The 14,136-nt window shown below is 49.4% G+C and overlaps 1 protein-coding gene and 1 pseudogene across 1 annotated transcript; both read left to right on the forward strand.

The window, feature by feature from the left end:
- The first annotated feature begins 4,120 nt into the window (after positions 1-4,120).
- Positions 4,121-4,941, forward strand: LOC124681050. Its single transcript, XM_047216017.1, has one exon. It carries the CDS (start codon positions 4,276-4,278, stop codon positions 4,723-4,725), a length of 450 nt encoding a protein of 149 aa, XP_047071973.1. The 5' UTR covers positions 4,121-4,275; the 3' UTR covers positions 4,726-4,941.
- A 2,212-nt stretch (positions 4,942-7,153) lies between these two features.
- Positions 7,154-9,488, forward strand: LOC124681053 (annotated as a pseudogene).
- Positions 9,489-14,136: the final 4,648 nt, after the last annotated feature.

Below are 14,136 nucleotides of genomic sequence, written 5' to 3' on the forward strand. Positions count from 1 at the left end.
GGTCTAGCCAAAACAGAATTTTCCTTCCACCCCAAACTCTGGAAAATGTTGCACGCTTCCGTGTCCTTCAGCATTGGCAACCCTTGCAAATTCCATTTCAAGCCTCAATAATATAGAAATTGAATGATCACAAAATATAGTACAATAAATTTTCTTGACAAATCAAAGACCAAATGAGCCATTTCTACACAAAGGCAACGTGTTGGGAAGGATGTAACTGTTCAAACATTCTAATAAGGCTTCCTCAGTTACCCCTGATATAAAACAATAAGCCGGCCAATACTTAATCAACATATAATGATGGCACTAAGAGAATAAAGGATGACAATAAGGCTTCCTTTGTTTAAAGGGAAGACTTAAAGTGGACCAGAATATACATGTATTTTACTTCCTTTGTTTACCCCAAACTGTGGAAAATACTTAGTTTTGAATATACATGTATTTTACTTTCAAGATGAAACACTTACCGGCCAGATTTCATGTCAGTACACAGACCCTCATTTCCGGTCTCTGTATAAGAGACTATCAATCTACTGCAATGGGCAGAGTTGAAAGAAGATTACCTAATTGTGAAAACGATGACTAAAGTAATAAAAACATCTGATTACCTTCAAGATTTCATCTTCGGAGGAGGTACAAAGCTTGACTTCTCCTTCCATATTGTTTGAACCAACTTCACATGGATGAGGAGACAGCAAAAACTCGATGCCGTGACTCTTGCCCAACACCACCACCACACCCGTCGCTAACCACCACTGTGGTCATCGCTGGTAGTGGTAGTTATCACCCGAGAAACAGTCAAACTATATTGTTGACGTGACCTATGCCTCCAGTGCGTACCATTGGCTCCGACCATGTCTTGAGAGTTTCATACTGTCATAAAAACTTTGCACCACAAAACACATGTCAGTGATAATATGAATAGCTACTTGTCTTTCAGCATCTGCTTCTTTATCCGTTCAATGAGCTCAAAAGGAACCATAATGTATAGATAGGCCTGTACAAAATAAGCAAAGTGTACTTGTTAATAAAACACATCCTCAAGACCTCAACCATGTTGAGTATACTGCAACTTGAGTCATGCAGGGGTGCCAGCGCCAAAGGGGAAGATAGGATGGTCAATCTCGTACAACATCTGGATGTGGGACACCGGCGGGCATAGGAGCTGCGGCCGTATCCGATCGGCAAACACACAAACCGAGAATGAACTTGAACTCCAACGCCTCTCTGTGCGCCCATCACGAATCGTAGTGTGACCACGGACAGCTCAGCTGTGACGGCGCACAGCCGGGACACCAACCCCAGCATCTCCTAGACCAGGCAGGCAAGGTCGAAGCTTCCGCATCATGGCCACTGTGCGCCCAACAACACCTGTGGGAAGGAGAAGAAGGCCCTGAAGGACCGCTTGATGATGCTGTCGCCCGTTGATCTAGGCCCGGCAAAGTCGATCTGGCCCCCAAGCAAGGCAGCAACGCGGGCGAGCCTGAGGGAAGCCACCGCGCCGTCCCCGGCCGTAATGCCGCCGGCATCAAGGGGGTCGCCACGGGAAAGAAGCCGGAGGAGCCCGAGCTTCACACGCGATGATCTGCGGCTAAGTGGTGCGTTCCCGAGGAGAGCGCAGGCGGCGGCATGTCTTTGGCGAACGGGAAGAGGCCCTAGGGTTTGGAAGGGGATGGCGATAGGGCACCATGGGATGGGAACACCTAAGATTGGATCGGTACGGTATAGTGTGGGAAGGAAAAGAAATGCCTGCATGTCGGCGCACAGCGGACGAAGGGAGGAGAGAGGAAACGGAAAACGGAAGGAGAGATTTTTAAGGGTGGTGGCATTTAAAGACGTGGGGGGTATTATTGTCCATCCTGAAAATGTGACACCAGACATTCACCAGTTTGCTCTTAATAGTAGAGATCTATGCATTAAAGAATGTCTACACATACCTATATTTATACAAACTTGTGTCATCCTTTTATAAATGGAGGTATTAATTTATCTAGTATTCCGGTTTACCATGCTATTTGACTTGATCATTTGTCTAGTATTTCAGTTCGTCGTGGCATTTGATTTCATCATTCGTCTAGTTTCTGATATACATAACTAAAATGTCAAGTGAAGTAATACTATTATTGTGAACAGATTCTGTAAACTCAAACTATAAATCGATTATGTCCTTTTAAGGTACGAGGATGCGGGGCATCTCTTTTCAATCCGTAGAGCAGGCTTTGAGGTTTACCGCAAAGAGCTTTTCGGCTAGAGATACCCTTGCCCTACCACGCCCGGTCGCTTGGATTGCTTCTGGAAGGTCGACTTCTGGAAGCTGCTTGTCTCTTTGCGCTGCTTGACTCTAGCTGTTTGGTTGGACTGCCCGGTTATTTGGGTTGGCTTTTTCCTGAAACGGAGATCTTTTCCACGTCTTTGTTCCACCCATTAGCTGTTCCGCGCATACTAAAATAAGCCATCTCTCCACTTGTCATCACTCATAATCATCATTTTGAAGGAGAAACTTTTGTTTGTTTTTTTACTTTATAATATGAGAAGCTAATTAGACCAAGTGTACAAGCCACGCTGAACACATTCCAAGGCTATCATGTGAACATTAATTGAACAAAGACCGAGAGCGGTATAAATTTGGTCAACCATGCAATTGCACCTCTGTTTCTTTTGCGAGTGTTTTTTCTAATCAGTCGTGCATTTATATCATTGCACTTTCTTGATTAGTTGGACTGTGCTCTTGCCTTGTATCGGTCGAAGCACGGGGGCCGACAATTAGGTTTGTTGTATTGCTACAACAAGCTCAAAGAAGTTGGGAAGTGGAGGTTGACACACAATCAATTGGCAATGACCAAAGAAGGCGTCATTGATCTGGAAGCTCCGCTGCAACCTCGTCGGGGCGCCCTGTCGGCAACAAGACGGCCAAATCGCTATGATTGAAGCAGTGTCATGCGACAGGGTCCAACGTCATCGACAAGTGCCTCGCCGATATCTCGGCAAACGTTCTCATCCGCGAAGTTATGATGGGGGAGAGGTGGAACGCTTTGTTGTTGAAGGAAGAAGAGAATAAGCGAATATCGTGCTTTGGGAGGGCAGATTTGATGTGAAGAAACGGAAAGAGAACTTCATGATCTTACTGCCGGCACGTCGGAAATGGGTCCCCAGGTGAGACAACGCACATGTTCTAGCGCGACACCATCTTTTAGTAGCAGCAGCGACATTAGCGGTTGCGTTTGCGACGGCATTGACGTCAGCCTCGGCGAGTATATCTACAACGGCTATGGCATCCATCGCCGTTGACAACAATTAATGTCTTCGATAATGGTGCAGGCTGAGGTCGCCGCCGTCGACGACTCTCGACCAACCCGTTCTTCCAGGCTTCATCCGTGCCCCAGTTTGTACTAATATAGAACGCGACGACTACGGCTGAAACTCTGAACTACACCTTTCGATTATTTTCGATTTAGAATTTGTTTTGTCCGAAATCTTTATTTGGAGATGGCGTTAGGAAGAACGCTGCTGAAAACGTGTGCGCGCAAAGATGACACCACGCCGCGGCGGCGTCTCTCAGTATGGGGGGCGCGCGCGACTGACCTTCCCACGCCCGGTCACTTGGATTGCTTCTGGAAGCTGGTTGTCTCTATTTTGCCTGAAACGGTAGATCTATTCCTCCTCTGTTCCACCATGCATACTAAAATAACCTCTCTGCACTTGTCATCACTCATTTGTAAGAGCAGCTTCTGCTTCTGACTTTTTGTTATAGGAGCAGAGCTGATTGGACGGAGTAACACACAGCTCTCGGCCGTCAGCATCACTTGACCGAATCAATCCACACCACACGTAGCATCCATCCGCGGCAAAGCTACACGGGACGGGACACACGAGTCACTCACGAAACGCGCTCTCGCGGCCGTTCCCGTCCACCTCCCGCCCGCTCGCTCGCTCGCTGTCTTATCACGCCGCCCGATCCCGCCCGTCGCAGTCCCACAAACTTTGCGGGGGGTTGCGTTTTTGGCAACGGGCCAGCCGCAAAAATCATAAATACGGGCAGGGAAAACCGTAACTGCGGGGCAGCGTGCGTGTGCGGCAGTGCGAAATTGCGGTTTGATTTTTTCTCCTCCGCCACGCCATCGTCGCCGCCTCTATATCCTCTGATTCCTCTCTCTCTTTCTCTCTCCACCAACCGCCGCTCGTCGCCTCTAAATAACCGGCCGATCCGAGAACCGCGCGGGGCGGATTCTCGGCGAGGATTTCGACTACCACGTTGAGGGTCGGGCACTCGGGCGGATGCGGGAGGGCGACCCGGGCCGGGACGAGGCGCGGCACGAGCCCGAGCCGGGGTGCGGGGGCGAGGCGGCGGGGCAGGCGGCGGCGGGCTGCGCCGCGGTGTGCTGCTGCTGCCCCATGGCGCTGCTGGAGGTGCTCCTGCTCGTCGCCGTCCGCCTCCCCGCCGACCTCCTCCGCCGCGCGCGGCTGAGCCGGCGGCGACGCCGCCGCCTACGACGGAGCGGAAGGGGCGACGCGTCGCTGTCCGGGAGCGCCAAGGCGATGATCGCGGCCGTGGACGCGCTCGAGGCGGACGAGGCGGCGGCCGGCGCCAGGCGCGCGCAGGCGGAGGTGGAGGCCGCGTCGGAGCTCGAGCGCGAGATCATGGCCTCGCGCCTCTACGGCGCCGGCTTCTGGCGCAGCGCCTCCTCGCGGTCCAGCTCCTGCGCGTCCTCCGCGCGCCGGCCGTGAACGGCGGCGGCCACGTCAACCTCGTCTTCCCCGTCGAGTGTGCTTGTCTGTGTTCGTTCTGGGTGTCTGTTAGTTTAGCATCATTGGTAGTACAGCAAGCGATCACACGTGCTGTACTGTACTATGGTTGTTCTAGGATAGATTCGTGATGGACAAGGCAAAATGTGGTCCTCAGCTCCTGTTGATCGCCTAGATTTTGTGTCTGTTTGTGGAAGGGGATATTGAGCAGCATCTCCTGGCGACGTCTGTGGCACTGCTTACGTTACGTGGTGTGGTAAACAATCACCAATTCACCATTAGCAACCAATCATGAACCCTAAACCTGAACTTCATCAGCCATTGGATCTCATACTGCACTCAGTACTTTATCTGCGTGTCTGCTTGTGATATCGTTTAATTATTTTTGTTGCTCCCTTCTTCAGTTGGTATTATTGATTCATTGGTTGGCAGACTAAACTGACATACTACTAGTATACTTCGTACTAGCAGCCACCTACACATGTTTTCATTTCTCATGGAAGGAGGACATAAATAGGAAATGGATTACTTTCGCCGATCATATTCAACCAGTGATGGCAACCTGCACCGGGGGACAGTTAGCATTACAATTCTCATTGAACAGTCCTGAGAAGCAACGAACAAACTTGACAAGTCCATAAAAGTGGGGTGTTTTTCGCTAAGACATCATACCATTTCGCGAAATCATATACATAATCTGAAATTTATTTTCAAACTTGCTCAAAGGAATCTCCACTCGAAGCACAATAAGGACCTCAGACCCATCAATAAGGACATCGAACACAACAACCCGAAGAGATGAGTACAATCCACGCAGACGATTTTTTGTGTGACACCACTATTATTCCTTTTCCCCCTTGAGAGGCTTCTTTGGAGAGGTGGCTAGGCCCACCTTCTTGTCCCTAATTGTCTTCTCGTTCAAGAGGCAACCAATCATCTTGCCAGATCAAGTGCTAGCAGACTCCAAGTTAGCGAGGAATTCACAAAGCTTTTTGGCGAAATGATCCCCATGAACAGGTGGCAATGCCCCGGATGCCACAACCTTGTCACCCGCAGGAACAATCTTGCCGACATACCCATGTAAGTAAACTACATTAGCATCCAAACCTCAACGATCCACAAAGTCAAGCAATTATCATAGCCAAGGAACCTTCTCTTCCCTCAATTAATATGGTGTCGCATCACCAAAATGGACTATGATACCGTGGTAAGAACCGTCCATTGTCAAAGCCGTAAGGGAAGAGATATATGCCGAGACTGGATGTCACTCTTCCCTATGTGTGCTACGCGTGTGGTCTGCCCGTGGGACACGTTACCCGAATCTCCGTGTGCCGCATAGGGAGGATGCAAGTACGATGCCTGTAACTAGATTTTCCCAACTATCAAATGCTCTGTGGTTGAAAAGAAAAAAGACTAACCCAATAAACATGTTTGGTTTTCTCCAATATCTCAGCTAACTCTAAACCTCCAAGAGTCTCCAGATCAACAAATGCGGTGATAGGTTTCTACTTTTATGTGATATGCCAATCAGCCTATATATAATGAAAGAAGATACGTAAAAAGACATAATATAATGTGGAAGCCATGAAGATGGAAAAAAAACTAGAAAAGCATGAAGTAACTACCACCTTGTACAAGAAGTATGAGTTTATTTTGCACCTATGACATCTCAAGCATGAATGAACTAGCACCCATAAGAAAAGCATGAACTCAACAACATACTGATACTACACTAATAAAAAGTGAAACATCACAAATCCAACTAATAAATTTAAAATTAATCATTATCTTTACTATTAAATTGCAATAGGTGGTGGCTGGTGTCACAAGCGGGCTTCCTAGCCCCAACGTCTCTCCGGAACTTCCACCAAGGCCCAGCTCGCTAAAACATAGAACGTTTTGAAATAGGACGACATGGTCCGTGATATGGTACGTCCTAAGAATCAAGCCATGATACATCCTGAAAGAAAGAGAAAAAAACCAACGATTAGTTGAGGAGTTTGAGTGCAAATAGAGTACGTATCTGAGACGTTTGATCCAAATCCCTCCTAATAGATCGCTATGCCCCGCTTGGCTGCATACTGCCCAACTTTTGGCGCACGCGACCGTGTACTACTCGAATCACAGGCGCTTTCCGTAGCAGACGATTCTGGTTCCCGATATTTATATGTGAGATAGATCAAACAAGACAAGATCGACCATGATGAAAACTACCCAATCTACACGTTCCACCGGAAACGGAAGGTCGATATCGGCAGCTCACCGGAAGGCCATGGCTAACCACGACCATCGATCCGGTATGCGTCGCTAATCCAGTCATGTGGCATTATGTAGCTTTCAGCCATGGCACCAGCAATCCGGGATCGATCAGCCATCGATGGAAAAAACAAAGAAGTATAGGGCGTCAAGGATGCCTATCCCGACGAAGCAGATGACGATGGAAAAAAACTGCGCCGTGGGTGGACGCTGTCGTCAACCTCCGACTGTAGGGGCTGTGGCCGAGCACCTCGGAGCACCGGCGTCGAGGATGGGGAAGATGGAGCGCAAGGACCCGTCGTTGGGGACGACGACGGCTGAGAATAGGAGGACTGGAGGAGGCGAGGAGCAGTACGACGTGGTGCCCACGGCCTACGTCCGATCCGACGCCAACGAGTCTGCACGGCCGCCATCACGGCATGGTGGCAGACATTGCCAGTGTTCCGAATAAGATGAACATGGTGGTCGGTGGAGTTGCATCTCCATACACAAAATTAAATCGATTGGACGCATTGTTTTACAACCATGTTCAGAGTTGCTTTGCAGCTGCACGAATAAATTCAGACGACATGAAACAATGAAGAGGTAAGGATGAGTAGGAAGACTGGCCACAGAGCTTCAGGTCGGCATACCTGAATTTAAGTTGCTGTTGCGATGTGTACCAGATCAATGCCCTTGTGTGACTGAAGCTGTAGGTTCTCTGTACAGATGTGATTTCCTACAGAAGTTTGCAGAGTCATTTGTTAGATCGGGATTAGTTATTGCTTAACTAAGTGTGGTGCCTGACGCAACAATAATGTTCAGTTTTTTGTGCCACTCTCACGTTGTTATCCGACATGTTATTCAACAGACAGAGTGGTATTTCACTAATAAATATTCAGATTGCTACTTGACTATTTGTGTTCTCTAAACCTGAAAATGTACCATGTACATGTATGGTAATTTTCTTTACGGCACACCATGTGAAAACTTTGTCAACTAAGTTCCAGTGTTGCTTCTTTTTTTCTTGTACAGAACCCCGATGACCTGAGATTGCTGAACTATTTTTTTTGAAATTACATGCTAAGCATCAGGCAAAGTAGTCTTCTTATGATTAGTTGGTACCCTCAAGTACTAAATCTGTTATTCTCTATCTTTAGTTGTACCCTTTCATTAAAAAGTTCTGAAACTGAACATCAAAACTGATCCGTAAGATCAGCTACATGCCATTTTAGTCTTACACTTATGCATGGAGAAGGCGACGTTGCCCGCGTAGCTGCACATGGCATGGAGAAGGCGACGCCCGCGTAGCTGCACATGGAGAGGTCCTGGGTGAGCCCTAGATCTTAGCGCAATGAAACCCGACGGGGAGCAGATACACCAACCTACTAGAGTTTATATTTACCAATATTAGAACTGCGTTTTGCTCCGATGCCATGGTGGTCACTGGCGTCGAGGTCCAACCTTTGGTACGGTTTGAGGAGACTTTTTTGTTAACAAAACCAATCCACTTTTGCCAAACAAATATTAAATAAAAATCAACCGTAGCAAGGCACAAAAATATTGGAGGTTACTACATCCACTGAGATTTAATGACTGCGTGTAGCTAATGATCACTTACTTGGATATAAATGAGATCATCAATTCGTCAGATTGATGAAAACTGGTGGAGCCATCGCATGTTTATATTTGTGTTGTTTCCTTTAAGTAGGCTAGGGTACGCTGGGTCGTTTAATTTTCCGATTTTTTTTTGGGAAGCCCCATCCTTAGCGGGCTTGGCGTCAACAACATTTGCAGATCTTACCGGGGTAGCCTCACGGCAAGAGACAAACACGGAGGAATAGTCTGAACGATGAAACATCAAGATCGGATATATAGTATATATGAATTTTCCGTAGCAACGCACGGGTATTATGCTAGTTATTATGAAGGAGAAATAACGACCGAGAGAAAAAGATTTAGTGATTCAGCCAATGATGACAACTTGCATGTAGCATGAGTTTGTTTTGGACCTATGATATCTCAAGCATGAATGAACTAGCATCCATGGACTCAACAACATAATAATACTACACTAATAACAATTTCTGGCAGATGCGGGAGGGCGACCCGGGCTGCCCGGGACAAGGAACGGCATGAGCCCGAGCCGGGGTGCGGGGGCGAGGCGGCGGGGCAGGCGGCTGCGGACTGCGCCGCGGTGTGCTGCTGCTGCCCCATGGCGCTGCTCGAGGTGCTCCTGCTCGTCGCCGTCCGCCTCCCCGCTGACCTCCTCCGCCGCGCGCGCCTCCGGCGACGCGTCGCTGTCGGGGAGCGCCAAGGCGATGATCGCGGCCGTGGACGCGCTCGAGGCGGACGAGGCGGCGGCCGGCGCCAGGCGCGCCCAGGCGGAGGTGGAGGCCGCGTCGGAGCTCGAGCGCGAGATCATGGCCTCGCGGCTCTACGGCGCGGTGTTCTGGCGCAGCGCCTCCTCTCGGTCCAGCTCCTGCGCATCCTCCGCGCGCCGGCCGTGAACGACGGCGACGTCAGCTTCTTCTCCCTCGTCTTCCCCGTCGAGTGTGCTTGTCTGTTGTGCTCCCTACGCTGCCAAGATTTGCCGCCTCATCAGGTGTGCGTGCTGTGTGTGTTAGTTTAGCATCATCGGTAGTACAGCAAGCGATCGTGCACACGTGATTCCTGCACTGTACTATGATTGTTGTAGGATAGATTGGTGATGGACCAGGTGTAGAAGCAGGAGGAACTGTGGTCCTCAGCTCCTGTTGATCGCCTAGATTTTGTGTCTGTTTGTGGAAGGGGATATCGAGCAGCATCTCCTGGCGTCTGCACTGCTTACGTGGTGTGAGAAACAATCATCATTAGTAATCAACCAATCATGAACCCTAAGGGCATCTCCAGCGGCGCGCGACCGTTTGCGTCCGCTTTGGTCGTAAATGCGTCTGGCACCCTCTCCAGCGGCACGACGCAAAGTGACCGGGCCGTCCGCGGAGACGCAAACCTGGCCCAAATATGCGCCAGGTTTGCGTCTCAGCGGACGCCGTGCGGACGCGCAAAGTTTCCGCCGCGGTCTCCACCGGGCCCGCCTCGGCAGCGAGCCCGCATGGAGGGCATCGCTCCGCGGCCATCGCTCCGCGGTCGGCGCTTCCGCGTCCGCGCCGCAGCCTTCGCCATGAATGCCGCAACTTCTTGTTCGCGCGTGCACCGGCGGGCGGCGGCCGGGCTTCGCGGCGCTCGTGCGCGGCCGCCCTTAAAGTCCGGGCGGCCGCGCTGCTCCTTCGCCCACGGCTCCACTCGCACCACAACCGCCGCCGCGCCATGGGGAAGAAGAACGACTTCGAGGCCTCCGGCAGCGGCAAAGAAGAAGGTGGCGCTCCCCGTCACGGCTGGGAGGCTCATGCGACGGCAAATGGGTGCCGTGCGACGCCCGGTCCAGCGTGCGGCCAGCCGGCGGCCGGCAGCTCGCCGCCGCCGGTGCCCATCCCTCCAAGCACTCGCGCGCGAGCCCGAGCGGACCAAGGAGATCCGGCGCAGAGGCGATATCCGCCGCCGGACCTCCGCGCCGATTCGGCGTACGCCATCGACTCGGAGAGTTGGCGTACGTACCTGTCCACGGAGACGGACAGCGAACGAAGGGCTGGCTTCATGGGCGACAGGGATTATCCCTTCGGCCCTGCACCGCCGGCTCGTCGTCAGCAGGCGCCGACACGTCGTCAGCAGGCGCCGACGCGACGTGAGCAGCCGCAGCACAACGACCGCGAGGATGAGGACGACGACGACGAAGCCTACGCCGTGTACGACGACGACTACATCGAGGCGCTCGCGTACCATAGCGAGGAGGTGAAAGACGACAGCGAGGACTACGTCGGCCTCGTCTTCCACGAATGGCAGCAGACCATGGCGGAGGGCCGGAACTTCGAGTTCCCCGACAACATGACGGACGACGAGATGGCCAAGCTCGGCCTCCTCGTCTCCGAGTATGACGCACCTGTGCAGCCGCCGTTGCCCCGCTACGCCACCGCTGTCATGCCGCCGGGCCTGTCCGCGGATGAAGCCCTTCGACAGCGCTCTGGACTCGGCGGCGCTCCTCCATCGCCGCCACAGCCTTGGGCGCCCTCCACCGCCGCCACAGCCTTATGGCTGGGCTCCTCATCCGCCGCCATAGCCGCAGCCCTGGGCGCCTCCACCGCCGCCTCAGCCGCAGCCTCCTCAACCTCGAGCACCGCGATCGCGCCCGGCGTACGCTCCCCCGGATGGCAACTGGCCGTGGGACATACCGGAGATCATCGTGCTCGACAGCCGACGAGGAGCAAGCACGGCCACGATGCGCAGCGAGAGGCGTTTTAGGTTTTTTTTTTATGTTTTCAAGTATGTAAGTTATGTTTCAGTTTTTGTAAATTATGTTTCAGTTCAAAAAAATGATTCGTCCTAAAAAAATGCGTCGTGCCGTTGGAGCCACCCCCCGACGCAAACGGACGCGCGGTCGTTTTCGACCAAAAGGGCCGACGCAAACGGACGCGCGCGGACGCTAAAATGCGTCGCGCCGCTGGAGATGCCCTAAACCTAATGCCATTGGAGACTGCTACAATCTGCCAGTATGATAACTACACTTCATCAGACATTGGATCTCATGCTACACTCCTACTTTATGTGCGTGTCTGCTTGTGATATCGTTTAATTATTTTTTGTTGGTCCCTTCTTCTGATGGTATCATTGGTTGGGAGACTAAACTAACCTACTACTAGTATACTTCATACTACTAGCAGCCACCTACACAATTTTTCATTTCTCCTGGAAGGAGGACATAAAGAGGAAATGGATTACTTTCACCCATCATATTCAACCAGTGATGGCAAGCTGCACCAGGGACAGTTAGCATCACGCTTTTCATTGAACAGACTGAACTGGGTGGAGCTGGGCTTTGGGATGCCGGCGGTGGAGTGGACTCTAGGGTAGCGAGAATCACAACCTAGTGCTGTGTGGGTGTTGGGGAGGGGTCGAATCGTGGCAGATTTGACCTGTTACCCTTGCTTGTAATGAACCTCTTTCTTCCTTAATGAATGAAGACATGCGACGCTCGCGCGTGTTCTTGAAAAAAATTGAACAGACTGAACAAACAGAAGCATCGAAGCAACAGTTCTGAGAAGCAACGAACAACCTTTGACAAGTATGGACTCGCAAAAGTGAGGTGTTCTTCGCTAAGACATCTTACCATTTCGCGAAATTGTATATGTAATCTGAAAGTTATTTTCAAACTTGCTCAAAGGAATCTCCACTTGAAGCACAACAAGGTCATCAGACCCATCAATAAGAAAATTTAACACAACAACCCGAGGAGATGAGTACAATCCACATGGAGTATTTTTGTGTGACACCACTATTCTTTCTTTCTCCCTTGAGAGGCTTCTCTGGAGAGGTGGCTAGGCCCACCTTCTTGTCCCTAATTGTCTTCTCGTTCAAGAGGCAACCAATCATCTTGCCAGATCAAGTGCTAGCAGACTCCAAGTTAGCGAGGAATTCACAAAGCTTTTTGGCGAAATGAGCCCCATGAACCGGTGGCAATGCCCCGGATGCCACAACCTTGTCACCCGCAGGAACAATCTTGCCAACATACCCATGTAAGTAAACTACATTAGCATCCAAATCTCCACGATCCACAAAGTCAAGCAATTATCATAGCCAAGGAACCTTCTCTTCCCTCAATTAATATGGTGTCGCATCACCAAAATGGACTATGATATTGTGGTAAGAACCGTCCATTGTCAAAGCCGTAAGGGAAGAGATATATGCCGAGACTGGATGTCACTCTTCCCTATGTGTGCTACGCGTGTGGTCTGCCCGCAGGACACGTTACCCGAATCTCCGTGTGTCGCATAGGGAGGATGCAGGTACGATGCCTGTAACTAGATTTTCCCAACTATCAAATGCTCTGTGGTTGAAAAGAAAAAAGACTAACCCAATAAACATGTTTGGTTTTCTCCAATATCTCAGCTAACTCTAAACCTCCAAGAGTCTCCAGATCAACAAATGCGGTGATAGGTTTCTACTTTTATGTGATATGCCAATCAGCCTATATATAATGAAGAAGATACGTAAAAATACATAATATAATGTGGAAGCCATGAAGATGGAAAAAAAACTAGAAAAGCATGAAGTAACTACCACATTGTACAAGAAGTATGAGTTTATTTTGCACCTATGATATATCAAGCATGAACGAACTAGCACCCATAAGAAAAGCATGAACTCAACAACATACTGATACTACACTAATAAAAAGTGAAACATCACAAATCCAACTAATAAATTTAAAATTAATTATTATTATTATCAAGGAGAAATAACGACCGAGAGAAAAAGATTTAGTGATTCAGCCAATGATGACAACTTGCATGTAGCATGAGTTTGTTTTGGACCTATGATATCTCAAGCATGAATGAACTAGCATCCATGAACTCAACAACATAATAATACTACACTAACTAGTTGAATGCCCGTGCGTTGCTACGGTCCTCAAGTTTATTTTCCAGACGTGAACATATATATCAGTGCAAATTGAAATTCCATTCAATAATGAGGAAAATGTTGGCCATGAAAAAATGATAGCAATATGTACTTTCAATAGCGATAACATGCAACCTCCTAAAATCTTCTCTCAAACCCATTGAGTATGGATAACAAATCTATATAATTTTCTTTTCGTAGCTATTGCTGGTTGTCAAAACATTTTTTTTACCATCATGGTAGGACACAGTGGTGCATTCTCAAAAGGTATACACTCACCCGATCGAGTGAAAAGCAGTTACTGTAACTACCCGTTAAGAAAAAAAATCTTATTCAGCTGAATACCTCTGCGAAGAAGTTTCGTACATATAGAACTTTGCATCGTTACATTTTTAACATGAGTTGTCTTTTTTTTCCAACCAGCTAGTACTAATGGCATGAAACATCCACCATATCATGAGGCCAGATTCAGTAGAAGATACAATCTTTCTACAACAACAGCAAAAAAGTGTTAGACTTGTCAGGTAGCGAACATCCAAAGAGCACAACACAAAAAAGTGCTTGCTTCTTCACTAATTCATAGAAAAAAGCTCAACTTAGCTTATAAAAGTAGACTCATGAACCTGTTCATAGAAAGTTATTGAGAAAATCAAGAATGGACAC

The sequence above is a fragment of the Lolium rigidum genome, unplaced genomic scaffold (genome assembly GCF_022539505.1).
Source record: "Lolium rigidum isolate FL_2022 unplaced genomic scaffold, APGP_CSIRO_Lrig_0.1 contig_32828_1, whole genome shotgun sequence".
Lineage (NCBI taxonomy): Eukaryota > Viridiplantae > Streptophyta > Magnoliopsida > Poales > Poaceae > Lolium > Lolium rigidum.

Excerpts from the sequence above, each read along its gene's own strand:
- LOC124681050 (XM_047216017.1), top strand. The coding sequence starts at position 4,276 with ATGCGGGAGGGCGACCCGGGCCGGGACGAGGCGCGGCACGAGCCCGAG.